Below are 16,925 nucleotides of genomic sequence, written 5' to 3' on the forward strand. Positions count from 1 at the left end.
CATCTTTCATTACACGAGACATGAATGTGGTGCACTGGTCCATCAGGATTTCCCGTGGAATATCCACCCGACTGAATAGATGGAAGAGCTCCCGTGCAATACCTTTCGCTGTCATTGTGCGTAACGGGAGCATAAAATAGCCTCCAACACTCTACTCAACAAACTGGATGCAGTCTATCACAGTGCCATCCATTTTGCCACCAAAGCCCCATACACTAGCCACCATTATGACCTGTACGCTCTCGTTGGTTGGCCCTCGCTTCATACTCCTCGCCAATCCCACTGGCTACAGGTTATCTACAAGTCTCTGCTAGGTAAAGCCCCGCCTTATCTCAGCTCACTGGTCACCATAGCAGCACCCACTCGTAGCACGCGCTCCAGCAGGTATATCTCACTGGTCACCCCCAAAGCCAATTCTTCCTTTGGTCGTCTTTCCTTCCAGTTCTCTGCTGCCAATGACTGGAACGAACTGCAAAAATCTCTGATGTTGGAGACTCATATCTCCCTCACTAGCTTTAAGCACCAGCTGTCAGAGCAGCTCACAGATCACTGCACCTGTACATAGCCCATCTATCTACCTACCTCATCCCCATACTGTATTTATTTATTTATCTTGCTCCTTTGCACCCCAGTATCTCTACTTGCACATTCATCTTCTGCACATTTACCATTCCAGTGTTTAATTGCTACATTGTAATTACTCCGCCACCGTGGCCTATTTATTGTCTTAACTCCCTTATTTTACCTCATTTGCACTTAATGTACATAGACATTTTGTTTTCTTTTGTTCTGCTGTATTATTGACTATGTTTTGTTTATTCCATGTGTAATTCTGTGTTGTTGTATGTGTCGAATTGCTATGCTTTATCTTGGCCAGGTCGCAGTTGCAAATGAGAACTTGTTCTCAACTAGCCTACCTGGTTGAATAAAGGTTAAATAAATAAATAAATAAAAACGGGATCGCCTCTGGATACCGGGTGGTATAATCCACAATTACCAGGATGTATTTGTGTCCCCTCGTGCTCTTCACCAACGGACCCACCAGATCCATCGCCACCCGCTCAAACGGCACCTCTATAATGGGCAGGGGAACGAAAGGGTTTCTATAATATGCCCTCAGAGCTGTGATCTGGCACTTCCGGGCAGGTACGGCAGTAGTCCTCAATGGCGCACTTGACTCCGGGCCAGTGGGATTGATTCCCAATCTGCTCACTGGTTTTCTCCTTCCCCAGGTGTGGGCGAGCTGCAAGACTGTACTAACATACTGGTTGGGTATGAGGAACAATTATTTTGTCTCCTCATTGCGCTTTACTATCTGATATAATAAATTAGGCTTGATGGCGAAGTGTGGGTAGCGCCACTCACTTACCCCAGGTAACAGCGCGCCTTTCACCGCGATCACCTGCCCCTCGCGTTCTGGAGGTTGGTGTCCTCTAATTGGGCCGTTCCGAACTGGCCCGTGAGGATTCCTCTGTCGGGCGGCCCATTTGGTGCCTCCACCTCCATAAAGGGGACCCTGAGGTCCTCCTCTGACGATGGCTCGTTTCCATGCACAGGGTCATCTCCCTCCTCCTGGTCTGACAGTGGACACCTCATACGGCGGGACGTGGGTTGCGCAGGCGACAGTCCTCACGCGCCTCTCCAGGTCCCTCCTCCCCACTGCCTGAAAGATCGGGCAATCTCTACTGAGGAGATGGGCAGGTTAGGAACCCAAACGCATCTGCCCCCCCCCCCCCCCTCAGGGTGGTTATCCATACCAGCACGGTTGGGTACCTCTTCCTGTCCCCATGTACACAAGAGACCGTCATCTCTTCATCCCACAGTTCGTCTTTCCCCTCTTGTGTGAGCCCCTGCGGTTGGGCCAGGGTCACCATGCTGCCGGAGTCCAGCAGAGAACTGGTGTCGACACCATCAATTCGTACTGGAACCATCGGAGGGGCCGTCTCGGTGTGTGCCCAACAGGAGGTGACGTAACTCTCCATCCGGGTTACCCTGGAACTGGGGGATGCGGCAGGCATGGCTCCTCCCGGCCGGGGCAGCTCCATGCGAGGTGTCCCGGCTTGCCGCACTCAGTCGTGGACCAGTTGTACACGGCATGCGAGGCTGAATCCATAACAGCTCAGGATCTTGCATTTGAGTCCCTCATAATTTGCTGCCTGGTTGGCATTCAAGTCGAGGTAGGACTTCTGGGCCTTCCCGGAGAGGTAGGGTGCCAAAAGGCTGGGCCACCTTTCCCGCTGCGCCGTCCTCTCGAAGGTGCACAAATACATCCTTCTCCGTTAGCTTGACCAGGAACTGATTCGGGCTAGACTCCTGGGCCGTACCACCTTTCAGCTGGATTACCTAACCTGGAGAGCCTGTTGCTTCTGCTGGCTGAGGATAAACTGAGCCACCAGTTCCTCCATGGTAATCTGCGTATGCTCGACCCCACGGCACCCAAAGCTACTGAGATGCTTGTGTTCTCTACCGTATGTGGTAAACTGTGGAGTGTTGGGTTGAGCGCACAGAGATGGACACAGAGACAGGGACAGGGAGGTTCTAGTCAGAAAACACAACTTTACTAGGCAACAAAAAAATGGGTACCTCTACTCTGCGTCTCACAAAGACACGGCGGTTGGAACCAAAAATCTCAAATTTGGATTCATCAGACCAAAGGACAGATTTCCACCACAACATAATAACTTAGGGTTGGCTCGGTCCTTCTCATATTCAGCTCCGTGTCTCTGGGAGTTTTATTTCCCCCTATAGGCTCACCCCTTGCCTCTCTCTTTTTCTCTCTTGTGTTGCGCTACGGTGCTCCATTTATGTGGCCTGCGCGGCTGGTTGGCACTCTCCCCTAATTACCCCTAATTGGTGCCATTAGCGTCGGGGTGCCCAGCCTGGGTACTCCCAGCAGAGGGAGCCAACGTCGCGGCATGTACCTCCCCTCTATCACCAACCCCCGGGGTAGACCCCCCGGGATACCACAGTGCGTTGAACACGATAGGGCCAAGTAGTGGAATAGTGGTGAGGTTTTAATGGGTGTAGGGTTAGCTGGTAAGGCACATTTCTCTGTCCTTTTTCCCCTTCCCTTTTTGTGTCACAGACTGTAATGAATTCACACTCCAGAACAGTAGGAGGAAACACAGGGCTAGATAAGATAAATTGATTAATAGGGCGGCCTCACGATAGGAAGCGGGAAGATGGCAGAAATGGAGGTTTGGTTTGAAACTGCTAGTGAGTCGGGTGAAGATAATAGCACAGAGAGTGAGAATGAGAGGGTTACAGTGGCAAAGAAAAAGGGAAACTAGAGAAGTAAAGCTGTGGAGGAAAACAGGAAGCCACTTGATTTGTTTTACTCAGAGTGAGCGTTTTGAATCAATGCTACCTGGGAAATCCGTTTAACTTCTCGAGGAAGTGTGGGTGAGATTCACAAGAAGGGGGCTTTTTATGTGTGTGTGTCTGCGGATCAGAAGAAACTTGTTTTAAGACTGAAAAAGATATCGGAGTGGAATGTTTCCTGTATAGTTTTTTTTGTAGCAGTGCGCCTATCAAGGGTGTTATTTCTGGGGTGGTGCAAGAAGTAAAGGCTGAGGATGTAATTGAAGACATACAGTAACAGACAAAAGTTTGGACACACCTACTCATTCAAGGGTTTTTCTTTATTTTTACTATTTTCTACATTGTAGAATAACAGTGAAGACATAACAACTATGAAATAACATAAATCTTATAGTAACCCAAAAAGTGTTTAAAAAATCCAAATCTATTTTAGATTTTAGATTCTTCAAAGTAGCCACCCTTTGCCTTGATGACAGCTTTGCACACTCTTGGCATTCTCTCAACCAGCTTCACCTGGAATGCTTTTCCAACAGTCTTGAAGTAGTTCCCACATATGCTGAGAACTTGTTGGCTGCTTTTCCTTCACTCTGCGGTCCAACTCATCCCAAACCATCTCAATTGGGTTGAGGTTGGGTGATCTGATGCAGAACTCCATCACTCTCCTTCTTGGTCAAATAGCCCTTACGCAGCCTGGAGGTGTGTTGGGTCATTGTCCTGTTGAAAAACAAATGATAGTCCCAATAAACGCAAACCAGATGGTATGGCATATCGCTGCAGAATGCTGTGGTAGCCATGCTGGTTAAGTGTGCCTTGAATTCTAAATAAATCTCCTCCTCCATGCTTCACGGTGGGAACCACACATGCAGAGATCATCCGTTCACCTACTCGACGCAGAGTAAGTGAAAGGATGATCTCCGCATGTGATCTCCGCATCCGTTCACCTACTCTGCGTCTCACAAAGACACGGCGGTTGGAACCAAAAATCTCAAATTTGGATTCATCAGACCAAAGGACAGATTTCCACCATTCTAATGTCTAGTGCTTGTGTTTCTTGGCCCAAGCAAGTCTCTTCTTATTATTGGTGTCCTTTAGTAGTGGTTTCTTTGCAGCAATTCGATCATTGAAGGCCTGATTCACACAGTCTCTGAACAATTGATGTTGAGATGTTTCTAGTACTTGAACTCTGTGAAGCATTTATTTTGGCAGCAATTTCTGAGGCTGGTAACTCTAATGAACTTATCCTCTGCACCAGAGGTAACTCTGAGTCTGCCTTTCCTGTGGCGGTCCTCATGAGAGCCAGTTTCATCATAGCTCTTGATGGTTTTTTGCGACTGCACTTGAAGAAACTTTCAAAGTCCTTGAAATTTTCTGGATTGACTGATGGGCTGTCATTTCTCTTTGCTTATTTGAGCTGTTCTTGCCATAATATGGACTTGGTCTTTTACCAAATAGGGCTATCTTCTGATTGGCTCAAACGCATTAAGAAGGAAAGAAATTCCACAAAAAAACAAGGTGCACCTAAACTTAATTGAAATGCATTCAAGGTGACTACCTCATGAAGCTGGTTGAGAGAATGTCAAGAGTGTGCAAAGCTGTCATCAAGGTAAAGGGTGGCTACTTTGAAGAATCAATCAAATATATTTAGATTTGTTTAACACTTTTTTGGTGACTACATGATTCCATATGTGTTATTTCGTAGTTTTGATGTCTTCACTATTATTCTACAATGTAGAAAAAAAAAAAAAAAAAAACCCTTGAATGAGTAAATGTGTGTCCAAACTTTTGACTGGTAGTGTAAATGGAGTGGTTGGTGCACGTCGACTGGCCGGTTGGTGGACGGAGAAAAGAAATTCACTTCATCCATGCTACTGTTCTTTGATAAAGACTCTCTCCCTTCTCATATAAGTTAGGATTCCTAAGGTACCCTGTAAGAGCTTTTGTGCACAAGCCCCTTCAGTGTCATAAATGTAAAAGATTTGGTCACGTGTCAAGTGTGTGCAGAAGGGAAGAGTATCATGAAGGGAAATGCTGCAACTGTGGAGGTGAACATGTGCCTGAATTCCTGGGGTGTCTTGTTAGGGTGAGTGAGAATGAGGTGGCGAGGGTAAGGAGTGTCCAGTGTGTCTCCTATCTGGAGGCGGTGAGAAGATTGGAAGGAACGAGTGGCGGGGAAGAAGCAATGGTAGTAGAGCCTCCAAGACCAGTGAACCGAGGGATAGTGAAATGCTACATGTTAAAAAAGTGAACTTTGTATTATTTATTGCAGTGTTCATAATCTGTACAGCACAAGTGGAGAAGAAGTGGAAGTAAATAGGAATCATTGTGAATGCAGCTGAACCTTTTTTGTGGTCTTCGGGATTTCATAGCCGAGGACATTCAAGAAATCCTGTCGGTAAATGTTCCGCTATCACAGACCTCTGAGCCTGTGTAAGGATGTATTTTGGAGTGGACTGTGACTGAAGAAGTAGGATGGGTTTTATTAGTTGACGTGTCTAATTTGGTATTTTATATGATCTCGTTTTTCACGCAGTTTTTTAATTTTCTCATTCAATACCCCGTCCAGCTGGTGGCAGTAATGCACCAATGACATTGGATGCCAACCACCGGTAAACCTCATCGAGGTAGAAGTGGTCGGCCTCACACTCCAGTACAGTAGGTGGCGGTGTATGCAGCTTTCAGCTGGTTGCGATCCGACAATACACATTTTAATAAGAAGAAAGAATCCGAAAAAGACATGAGACAACGACCCAACTCATTCTCGTTTGGCAGCTGAAACTAAACCACAGCGGAAAAGAGTCACCGTCGCAAGTTCTAGGCTCCTGTTGGTGGGTTAGATACAGAGAAGCTAGTGAACTTGTTTTGCTTGTTAGCCGTGTATTTATGTGAGGGTGTTGTTTGGTTACTTAATCCCGATTCCTCCAAAATGCCTAACATAAAGATATTCAGCGGTACCTCTCATCCGGACCTTGGCCAAAAAATTTCCGACCGCCTGGGACTTGAGCTGGGGAAGGTTGTGACCAAAAAGTTCAGCAACCAGGAGACATGGTAGGTTAAAAGTGTTTTAAACAATGAATATATTTGACCGAGTACCAGCTAGCTACGGTTATTTATTTTACCAGTGGGTGAATGTTCTGCCTGGGAATGTTGCTTTGGTTGTTAGCTAGTCTACAGTAACGTTAGCCAGTTAGCTAAAGTTAGCCCACATGGCCGATTGAAAGCGCGAGTGAGTGTGGTAGTTATTGTTGCTAGTTAGCTAACTAAATTAGCTTACGGCCAACGTGTTCCACAACTAATCTAGCTAGCTAACTAGCATTACTTAGCTTTGTTGTTAAAAAAGTAGACGGTAAGGGCAGGAGGCCTAACGTTGGAACTGCAACAGCCCAAAATCCATGTGGACTATTGTAATGCCGGGCATACACAACACGTTTTTTGCCGGCCTAGACGAATTTCATGATCGGGGTGAAATCCTATGTATGAACTTGGACTAGGATCAGTACCTCTGGACTCGCGCAGTTTGAGCGGGTGAAGGGCATGCGGATGGTGGCTGTTGTGTTTTCCAGACCCTTGTCGGATGATAGTCCGATAATGTTTCTTGTAGTATGAGCAGTGCTACGACGCGATTGGTCAAGGACTACTGCCATTAGCCAATGTGCACTCAGCATGTTAGACCAAAACAAGGGTGGAAGAGGAAAGTAACAATTCGCAGGTTGTCACTGGTTACCACAGCCCAAAACAAAAATTGGGGTCATAAGGTTAGGGTTAGGCGCAGTGTAGTTAAGGTTAGGTTTCAAATCAGATTTTAATAATTGTTTGCAGAAATCGTAGTGGTTTAGGCATAATTATGACTCGAGACCTATCACAAAGGCCCAATAGTGTGTGATTGTGGCCCTGGGAGTTCCTGCATATGGGCCATTCCTGCATCTTTTTTTCAGGGATAAAGGACACTATACCGGTACTATGTACTCGCTGCCCAGACTTACATAATTAGACAGTGGAGATTCTCATGATTTTAAATGTAGAAATTGACATATACACACTAGAGGTCGACCGATTGATCGGAATGGCTGATTAATTAGGGTCGATTTTCAAGTTTAAATAACAATCGGAAATCGATTTGGCCGATTTTTTTTATTTTTTATTTTGCAACCTTACAATTAACTAGTCCAACGCTTCACCTGCCTCTCATTGCACTCCACGAGGAGCCTGCTTGTTACGCGAATGCAGTAAGAAGCCAAGGTAAGTTGCTAGCTAGCATTAAACTTACCTTATAAAAAAACTATCAGTCAATCATAATCACTAGTTAACCACACATGGTTGATGATATTACTAGTTTATCTATCTAGTATTTAGCTTACTAGCATTTTGGCAGAAAATGGTGTTTCACAAGGAAAGTATGCATATTTTCCCTGTTATTTATTATTTTTTTCGCCTTCTTACCATTAAATAAAGTTGAGGAAATTGAAGCCTACCGGATTCTGTAATGGGGTATGTTTTAGGTACGAACCGGTTCATGAGAGCGAGAGATACAAATGTATTGCAGGCTGCTTACAATGCATTTGGACGGTAAGATGACACTACTCAATACCGTCATCTGGTGTCCTTTGGGCTACAAAAGACCATAGCTCTACTGGTAAAATGCACATGAGGGTGTACTCTGGACCGAGCAAAATTGTGTAACCGGAAAGGGTAGGGAACCACTGCTCTACTAAGGGTAGTTGATTTGTAACAACTGATTTTCCCTTCAACATAATTGAAAGTTGTCTTATCAAACCAGTTATCTTTTCATATTGCCATATTACTTGCTACTCGTGAGTTGTTGTACTGTTCCTATTAGTGATATAAAATCCCATGATCCAGTAGTCTTTGACTTGCTTACCTGTGGCCGGTATAAGTAACAAGTGCCTTTTGAGATGTAAAAAGCCTGAGGAGTTGGTTTACCTGGAGGTTTGTAATGATGGTGCTGATCCTGAGCGTTGACATCCATAGGGTTGTTCAAACTCCACAGTTTCTTGAAGTTAAATGGTGGTGGTATAATATGCAGGAATCACTCTGCCATTTCCTGGTTGCTAAAATTCTAATAGTTTGCCTAATTTCAGTTTGTGAAGAAACAAGCAATGTATAAAATAGTCACTGTACCATCTAAACCGCTGAAAAATATATTCGCTAAAAAAAAATATTGTATTTTTCAGCTGTTTGAAGCTGGTTAACAAAACTGAAAAGTAAAAGATGCAGAAAATGTAAGAATGGGAAGTATAGAAAATGTCCACAAAAGGTATTTACTGCTCCTTAGTCTTGCATTTAAATGAGTGACCGATCTATAACTCAGATTTCTATGTGAATTTGGTTGGGTCGCCCAAACAATTACATATCGCAGCTTTAAACGACAGAATAAATGTTAGGACAGGAATGTATGACTGAATTAGGCCTGACCCCATTTAGTTGACTGGTTGATGGGCTGTTGGTCAACCTGAGATTGTTTTGTTGAGCAGTTGCAAAAAATGGCACGTCTTGATTGACGCCTGTTTCAGTGGACTAATCCATTGCGGAGGCCGCGGGGATGGCACACCAATACCACCGGTAGTACATTTACTGTTAATTCCCAGAATTTGTAACCTACAATGTTTGTTTGGGTAATTTCATTTCTGGTAATACATTCTTTATTATTATTTGTCTTTTACAGTTCCCATTTTCAGAGTTTGACACGTTGTTTGCAGAGCACACAACCTAGGCTACACTTGTGAAAAACAAGTTTTGGTTTATTTTTGCTCCATTTACGATTTGTCAATTTATTCATTGTTTTGTTTGGAGTGCTCCTGTCAATGTTGATTAAGGATGCACACCTGAATACGCATAGAAGTAGGCCTAGGCTACCTGGCTACAAATGTAGGCTTATAAATGTGCCCACGCTCACGCTCTGATCCGGTGGAAACACCATAAAATTGTCTTACCTGATTGCTTCTTATCTCTAGCGCAAATAGCCCACATCTGTGTCTGTCTGAAGCTCACTGGCAAAACTCTGAGGGTCCAGAATATTTTATACAATGTCTTAAGTTTATTTGTGCAAGCTTGTGGCTGGACCTAGTTGATACAATGTTTTCAAGTTTCTTGCAGACAGCCCATGCATAACCATGTGATTTTATTTTTTATCAGGATATTTCTTACTGCTGGCTGCAATATTTTTATTGTTGAATTTACGTAGGCTATTTTTACATAGATGGCAATGCTTACTTCTAGATTTGTATAATTCATTTTATATAATTTTTATTAATCACATGACAATGATTTTGCGATATGAAGGCTTTATTATAAAATAAATGAAACGCTTTCACAAATGTGCAGATGAAAATCATAACTGGCGAGCAGATCGTTAGAAAGGGTAAGATAAATTGGCATTCCAAATGGAAAAGGTTGCCGACCCCTGGTGTAACCTATTATCGGAAACTTCGGGAGCATAATGGCAGAATCTGTGAAGGCCAGTGGGAGGTGGTGGTTCAGGAACCCTTTCCCCCTGCTGGTTAGGCTATCTTGATCTCTGGCTCCCTCTTGAGTAATTTGTCTTAATTATTGAATCACCGTTTGCTTAAAGCATCAGACAATCTTAGTAGCCTACATATAGTTGATTTTATTGAGAGTGCGCGTGAGAGGGATTTTAAAATTTTGAACAGCATTTATTTTCTTTTTTTGTTGTGAATATATGGATCATTCGTTGAGTGTTTTTGTCTATTGACCTGGAAGCCCATGATGCCATGATTTATGTACATTAACAGATTGGTCTTCATGTTCTCTACCTGTCACCATGTTTAGCCTACTGTCTGACACAATCTATGATTTGATCCTGCAGCGTGGAGATCGGGGAGAGTGTCAGAGGAGAGGATGTCTACATTGTCCAGAGTGGTTGCGGTGAGATTAATGATAACTTAATGGAGCTCCTCATCATGATCAATGCCTGTAAGATTGCCTCTGCCTCACGAGTCACGGCTGTCATCCCCTGTTTCCCATATGCAAGACAAGACAAGAAGGACAAGGTGGGGGTGAGGGAGACTTAAATAGTTTGTTCTGTTCACAGCATCAACACACTTCACATCCATATAAATCAGTCTATTTGCTTTGATTTCATATATTTGACTGCTTCACAGAAATGCCATATTGGGCAAACCAATTTGGTTGATTCGAATATAACTGCCAAAGCTGATTCAGAAAGGAGATTGATCTCCCTCTTAGTAAATTGTTTTAATTGCATTTTCTCAATGGACCTTCTGCATGCATTGTATGAGAATAGAGATTAGCAATGTTTTTCTAAACAGAGTCGGGCTCCCATCTCTGCAAAGCTGGTAGCCAACATGTTGTCAGTGTCAGGAGCCGATCACATAATCACCATGGACCTGCATGCCTCGCAGATACAGGTGAGCCTTCTGGCACATTATTTGGTTTGTTCCATCTATATTGCAGTCACTAGTGTGACAACTAAGTACAAATGATTGATTAGGCAATGAGATAGTTAAGTACTATAAACGGGTTGCCTGACAACGTCACAAATGATGCACGCACATCGCAAGTGTAGAAGGCTGTGTTAGGATTCTGAGCGATCAGGTGTAATTGTTGCTTGACAAGAAGCTGTCTTGTGGGGAATCCTAGGTGGCTGGTTTCAGATAAATGTATTTTTGTAGTGCTGAGAAATAAGAGCTTTTTGACGTCTGTTTGGTTTTAGCTAGATTATTACAAAATAATCATGGTTTTCAGTTTCTATATTTGTTTTTGTATTTTACATTAAATGCATTATACAATTATTTAGAGCTTTTTAATGTAAAAGCCAGTCAAAAATGGTGAACATTCAATTGCCAAAACATTGAAAATATTCCCTGTCTGTCAGGTCCACATAGGAATGTATATTTTTTTCATTCCTAAAAGTAATCTCATCACTACTGAGGCAGTAGCAGCCAGCCAGAAAAACGTTATCTCTGTTCTCCCCATACTTTACTGTCTTTAGTCATCCTATTTAGCTAGGCCAGCCGGCCTAAATATGCTGCAGAGCTGTCTGATAATCATTCTGCTAGTTCTTCAAAGTAGATGAGGCATACTTTCACAAACTCTCTATCCCTCTTGTCGTTTTGTCTACATTCCTCCCGTGTGGTCTTGGGTGTATCTAACCTAATGTAGCAGGCATCAGTGAATCTATCTGTGAGCCGGAAAAGAACCGGCGCAATGGATTATGGTCATTGTAGTTAACTACTACTGTTCTGTGCTGAACTAGGTTGAATATTTTCTTAGTGAAAAGTACAACTCCCTTCAGCCCAGCATCCCATATAGTTCTTGACTTCATTTCTCTCATGACTGATTTGATGTCTCTAGATAAATGTTGCATTGGGCTCACAAAACCCGCCTGAACTAAATGGGATTCAAGTACGCTGAACCAAAATATAAACCTAACATGCAACAATTTCAAAGATTTTACTTAGTTTCAGTGAAATGAGGAAATCGGTCAATTTAAATGAATGCATTGGGCCCAAATCTAAGTATTTCACATGACTGAGAATACAGATATGGATCTGTTGGTCACCATATACTGTACCTTAAAAGGTAGGGGTTTGGATCAGAAAAGCAGTCAGTGTGACCACCATATTTTCCTCATGCAGCGCAACACATCTCCTTCGCTTAGAGTTGATCAGGCTGTTGATTGGCCAGTGGAATGTTGTCCGACTCCTCGTCAATGGCTGTGCGGAGTTGCTGGATATTGGCAAGAACTGAAACGCTGTCGTTACACCTTGATCCAGAGCATCCCATACATGCTCAATGGTGACATGTCTGGTGAGTATGCAGGTCATGGAAGAATTTTCAGCTTCTAGGAATTGTGTACAGATCCTTGCGACATGGAGCTGTGCATTATCATGCTGAAACATGAGGTGATGGTGGCGGATGAATGGCACGACAATGGGCATCAGGATCTCGTGACGGTATCTCTGTGCATTAAAATTACCATCGATAAAATGCAATTGTTCGTTGTCCGCAGCTTATGCATGCCCATACCATCACTCCACCGCTACCATGGGGAAATCACAATGTTGACATCAGCATTCTGATGCCACACATGCTGTCTGCATCTGCCCGGTACAGTTGAAACAGGCATTCATCCGCGAAGAGCACACTTCTCCAGCGTGCCAGTGGCCATCGACGGTTAGCATTTGCCCACTGAAGTCGGTTACGATGCTGAACTGCACTAAGGTCAAGACCCTGGACTACAAGCACACAGATGAGCTTCCCTGAGATTGCTTCTGACAGTTTGCGCAGAAATTATTTGGTTGTGCAAACCCTCAGTTTAATCAGCTGTCTGGGTGGATGGTCTCCGATGGTCCGCAAGTGAAGAATTTGGATGTGGAGGTCCTGGGCTGCCGTGGTTACACATGGTCTGCGGTTGTGAAGCCAGTTGGACGCACTGCCAAATTCTCAAATGACATTTGAGGTTGCTTTGCACACCCCCTCAACTTGAGGCATCTGTGGCATTGTGTTGAGTGACACAAATGCACATTTTAGTGGCCTTTTATTGTCCCCAGCACAAGGTGCACCTGTGTATTGATCATGCTGTTAAATCAACTTGATATGCCACACCTGTTAGGTGGATGGATTATCTTGGCAAAGGAGAAATGCTCACTACGGGGATGTAAACAAATTTGGTCACCATTTTTTTTTTTAAATGGAACATTTCTGTTGTCTTTTATTTCAGCTCATGAAACATGGGATCAATACTTAACATGTTTGTATAATTTTGGTTCAGTGCAATTGAACCGATGTTAGTCAGTTGTTTAATAACCGAAAACCGTCTCAAATTAAGTTATTTCCGCCGCACTAGTATCTTGTTCATGATACCATGTCTTATTTTGACTTATGCCACGTCTATGATATGACCATTTTGCTAACTAACAACTGTTACGATGTATTTGAGACTTATTTTGTAAACATGTCAACTGTATAAGTGCTTATTTTGCAAATGTATTTGTTTTTAATAAACATTTGGATCAAAATATAGTTTACATGTTGTCAACCCCGTCTGTATTGCCCCGAAGAGGTGCGTGCATCGGTTTTGTTTCTAAACAACATGCTGTCAATAGTGAGCCACGTGAAAGTTTCTCCAAAAATCTGTTGCAAGTAAGGCCGTTTGAAGACTCTGACTGACTAGCGATCCTTTATCTTATCACGGGTTTGCTCACTGTATGCCTCTGTAGGGGTTCTTTGATATCCCTGTGGACAATCTATACGCGGAGCCAGCTGTGCTGAAATGGATCAAAGAGAACATCAATGAGTGGAAGAATTGCACCATTGTGTCTCCTGATGCTGGAGGAGCCAAAAGGTAGATTGGAGGAGGCCAATGGGCCTGTAGATGCTTCATCATTACAGTGGGTCAAAATGACAGATTTGAGTTGTTAGAAATATTAGCATTATTGAAAGGATTGTTCTTGCTCAATTCATTATTTAAGGGATTTGTCAAGTTCACCTCATTCAGCCTATGGGAATGGGCTGAATAGGAAAGTAATAGGAAACTATTTTTGATACTGTCCTTACAGTGCTTGGATTAATCATAGAATCATAAAACTGTGTCTTACTATATATTCCCTTCCTCCTATAGATGTCAACCATTCCACAAAGTCACATCACTTGCAAGTACCATAACCGTACCAATCTGTGGATTCCCTTTGCAGGGTCACCTCTATAGCAGACAGGCTGAATGTGGACTTCGCCCTAATCCACAAAGAGCGGAAGAAGGCTAACGAGGTGGACCGCATGGTCCTGGTGGGGGACGTGAAGGACCGAGTGGCCATCTTGGTTGATGACATGGCAGACACATGCGGCACCATCTGCCACGCTGCAGATAAGTGAGTCACTACTGTGTTTAAGCTGCATACATTTACAGAGACTGAATATAACATATTTTAAATGTACAACAAATACAGACAAGAGCTATTACATCCGTTTTTAAGGAAGTCTCTGAAAAGAAAATGTATGGATCGCAAAGTTTTTTTATTTTTATTTTTTACAAACAGAATGTGAAGATTCAACCAAATGTTTTGTTTCTGAATATCCAGGCTAGTGTCTGCTGGAGCCACAAAGGTCTATGCCATCTTGACCCATGGGATCTTTTCAGGCCCTGCTATCACCCGCATCAACAACGCCTGTTTTGAGGCTGTGGTTGTCACAAATACCATCCCTCAGGAGGATAAGATGAAACACTGTTCAAAAATACAGGTTAGAATCGCAAGCTCATCACAGTAGCTCAACACCTGATGTTTCCTTGTAGTTGCAGAGTTTAGATCACTTGGGGAATTGAAACATAAACATTCCATTATTTTCAAAAATTATAAGTTGTTTTGACAAATGTTTTTCTTTCACAAATAACAGATCACATGACACTCAAGCACATACCAACCTCCCTCCACCTCATGAAAACAATTCAAACTTTGTCCAAACAATGTTCAATGATTACCTAAGCAGCAGGCTGTCAACAATCTTAATTTCAATGGCTCAGCATGTTGCCTGGACTACTTACATTTCTGCTTGATTGATTCTTACTGTGTCTAACTCCTTACTGTTCTGAACGTTTCCAAATCTTTGAGTTTAGTTACTGCAGTGTTTCCTCTGGAAGAATTTGTAATAGGGATTCTATAATATTTATGAAGGACTTAAACTCAATTCTGGTGACTTTTTTTTTAAAGGACCCCACCACCCCCGGTTACCACTACTCAACAAAAAATCTCATCAAAATCTCATCAAAATTGAAGTCACTCCCCAAAAATTATTTTGAGTTATGATGGCATTTTAACCCAAGTTACCCTACAATTGACCCGTGTTACATTTAGCCCCACTCTCCCCTATGCACTAACAGCAAATTGTGGAGTGGTAACACGCTTAACCATGCCACTGCAAAAAACTCAGGGTTTAAAATGGTGCAGTTCATGCATATTTAGGAGATGAGAAATAAAGTAGGAATCGAAAGCTAAGATCCCCCTGTTTTCCCCGTGATAGGAAGAATTGTTGTGCATTGACTGCTTGTCAGAATGCATGTTTCACGCCCTATGGCACCTGTAACTTGAATGGGCCTCGGAATATTTATCTCGCGTAAGAACACACAAAAACACGATGACAAAAAATGTATAAACTATTCTAGTATGGGGTTGTCTGAATTTTCTATTCATTACTCATTTTGTTTGCAGAGGAAGTAAATGTGGACTGATCCTGGATCTTCAAAGTGTGCCTTGGCAAAACATTTTGTTCAAAATTTTTTTGAGTGCAATGATTTTGCCTTGGCGCAACGCCACTGACCTACTGGTGGTGATGTTTCGTTAACCAATTGCTTTCTTTCTGGTTTGAAATGTTTATCTGTGGGGGAAATAAGTTTGGGTGATAATTTGGTTTATACATATTTTTTTTGTTCTCCCCCCACCCTTCAGGTTATTGACATCTCCATGATTCTAGCCGAGGCTATTCGCCGGACACACAACGGCGAGTCAGTGTCGTATCTCTTCAGCCATGTTCCCTTGTAACATCCCTTGAACAACCCCACCCTGCTTTCACCGGAAACCTGTACCAAAGGACGGATGTCTGGAGCACCACCATCATCTCAACCCATCCATTTATTCCCCATGGAAGGAAGGAAGGACATACTGTGGGGTCAATTTAAAAAATAGCTCCTTGCCAATATTCTGTTACAGTGCACTGGCTATCAACTGGTTTGACCTTTTGACTTACCAAATGAAGATTTTAGTTAATTGGTGTATTAATATGCCAGGCTGTTTCATATTGGCATTGTCTGCCATGTTTCATAGGCATTGTGTATTACAAGATTGAAAAGCTCTAGTTTACATTGCTGCTGAAAGCCATTTTGAGAGAAATGTTCACGCCAATATGGCATTATGTTTAAGGAGCTTGTTATTTTGTTACTGATCTGTTTTCCGCTACAGGGCGGTCTATCTACTTGCATTTCCTAGATAATGTTCTAATTTTGAGATGCTTGTACTGATAGAACTCTGCGTTTACACAGTTCAACAACAAAGCATTGTGTACTGTTTACATCCACGCTTTAGTTAGACTTTAGTTGTTTTCATGCCTTTGTATTTCAAGCTATATTCTAGGACGTGTTTGCAGTTCCAATTCCAAGTGTCCTTAGTTCTATGCCTTGGTGTGTTGATACCATGATTTTAAAATTTAGTTGCATGATTTTTATGTAGTTGTAATCAAAGCATGACTTGCAGTGCACACATACAGGTAACTGCCAAAATAAAGGAAACACCAGCATACACTGTAAAGTGTCTTAATAGGGCGTTGGGCCACCACGAGCCACGAGAACAGCTTCAATGTGCCTTGGCATAGATTCTACAAGTCTCTGGAACTATATTGGAGGAATGCGACGCCATTCTTCCACGAGAAAGTCCATCATTTGGTGTTTTCTTGATGGTGGTGGAAAACACTCAGGCACTGCTCCAGAATCTCCCATAAGTGTTGAATTGGGTTGAGACCCTTTAAACCCCCTATGCTCATTTGAGACCCTTTAAACCCCCTATGCTCCTTTGAGACCTCTCTTTCAAAGTCACTGAGATCTCTTTTAGACATGGTAGCCA

At 42.9% G+C, this 16,925-nt stretch overlaps 1 protein-coding gene across 4 annotated transcripts; it reads left to right on the forward strand.

Moving 5' to 3' along the window:
- The first annotated feature begins 5,668 nt into the window (after positions 1–5,668).
- On the forward strand, positions 5,669–16,602 carry LOC110533748 (ribose-phosphate pyrophosphokinase 1). Of its 4 annotated transcripts, none has more exons than XM_021618240.3 (7): positions 5,669–6,366; positions 10,163–10,346; positions 10,626–10,724; positions 13,539–13,663; positions 14,013–14,186; positions 14,397–14,556; positions 15,759–16,602. In XM_021618240.3, the coding sequence occupies exons 1-7, from the start codon at positions 6,245–6,247 to the stop codon at positions 15,849–15,851; spliced, it is 957 nt and encodes a 318-aa protein (XP_021473915.1). In that variant the 5' UTR covers positions 5,669–6,244; the 3' UTR covers positions 15,852–16,602. The 4 variants fall into 4 exon arrangements, with proteins under 4 accessions (XP_021473915.1, XP_021473914.1, XP_090042623.1 ...); XM_021618239.3 differs by having other exon boundaries at positions 5,940–6,366; positions 10,163–10,352; XM_090186497.1 differs by having other exon boundaries at positions 6,058–7,557; positions 10,163–10,352.
- The last annotated feature ends 323 nt before the right edge of the window (positions 16,603–16,925 follow it).

This window comes from Oncorhynchus mykiss, chromosome 10, assembly GCF_057628025.1.
Source record: "Oncorhynchus mykiss isolate SJ-2025 chromosome 10, ASM5762802v1, whole genome shotgun sequence".
Lineage (NCBI taxonomy): Eukaryota > Metazoa > Chordata > Actinopteri > Salmoniformes > Salmonidae > Oncorhynchus > Oncorhynchus mykiss.

What these genes read in the sequence shown, in the direction of transcription:
- LOC110533748 (XM_021618239.3), top strand. Translation starts at nt 6,245, where the DNA reads ATGCCTAACATAAAGATATTCAGCGGTACCTCTCATCCGGACCTTGGC. An exon ending in ATCTGCCACGCTGCAGATAA is followed by an intron (nt 14,187 to 14,396) that starts GTGAGTCACTAC and finishes CTGAATATCCAG; the next exon opens with GCTAGTGTCTGCTGGAGCCA. An exon ending in AACACTGTTCAAAAATACAG is followed by an intron (nt 14,557 to 15,758) that starts GTTAGAATCGCA and finishes CCCACCCTTCAG; the next exon opens with GTTATTGACATCTCCATGAT.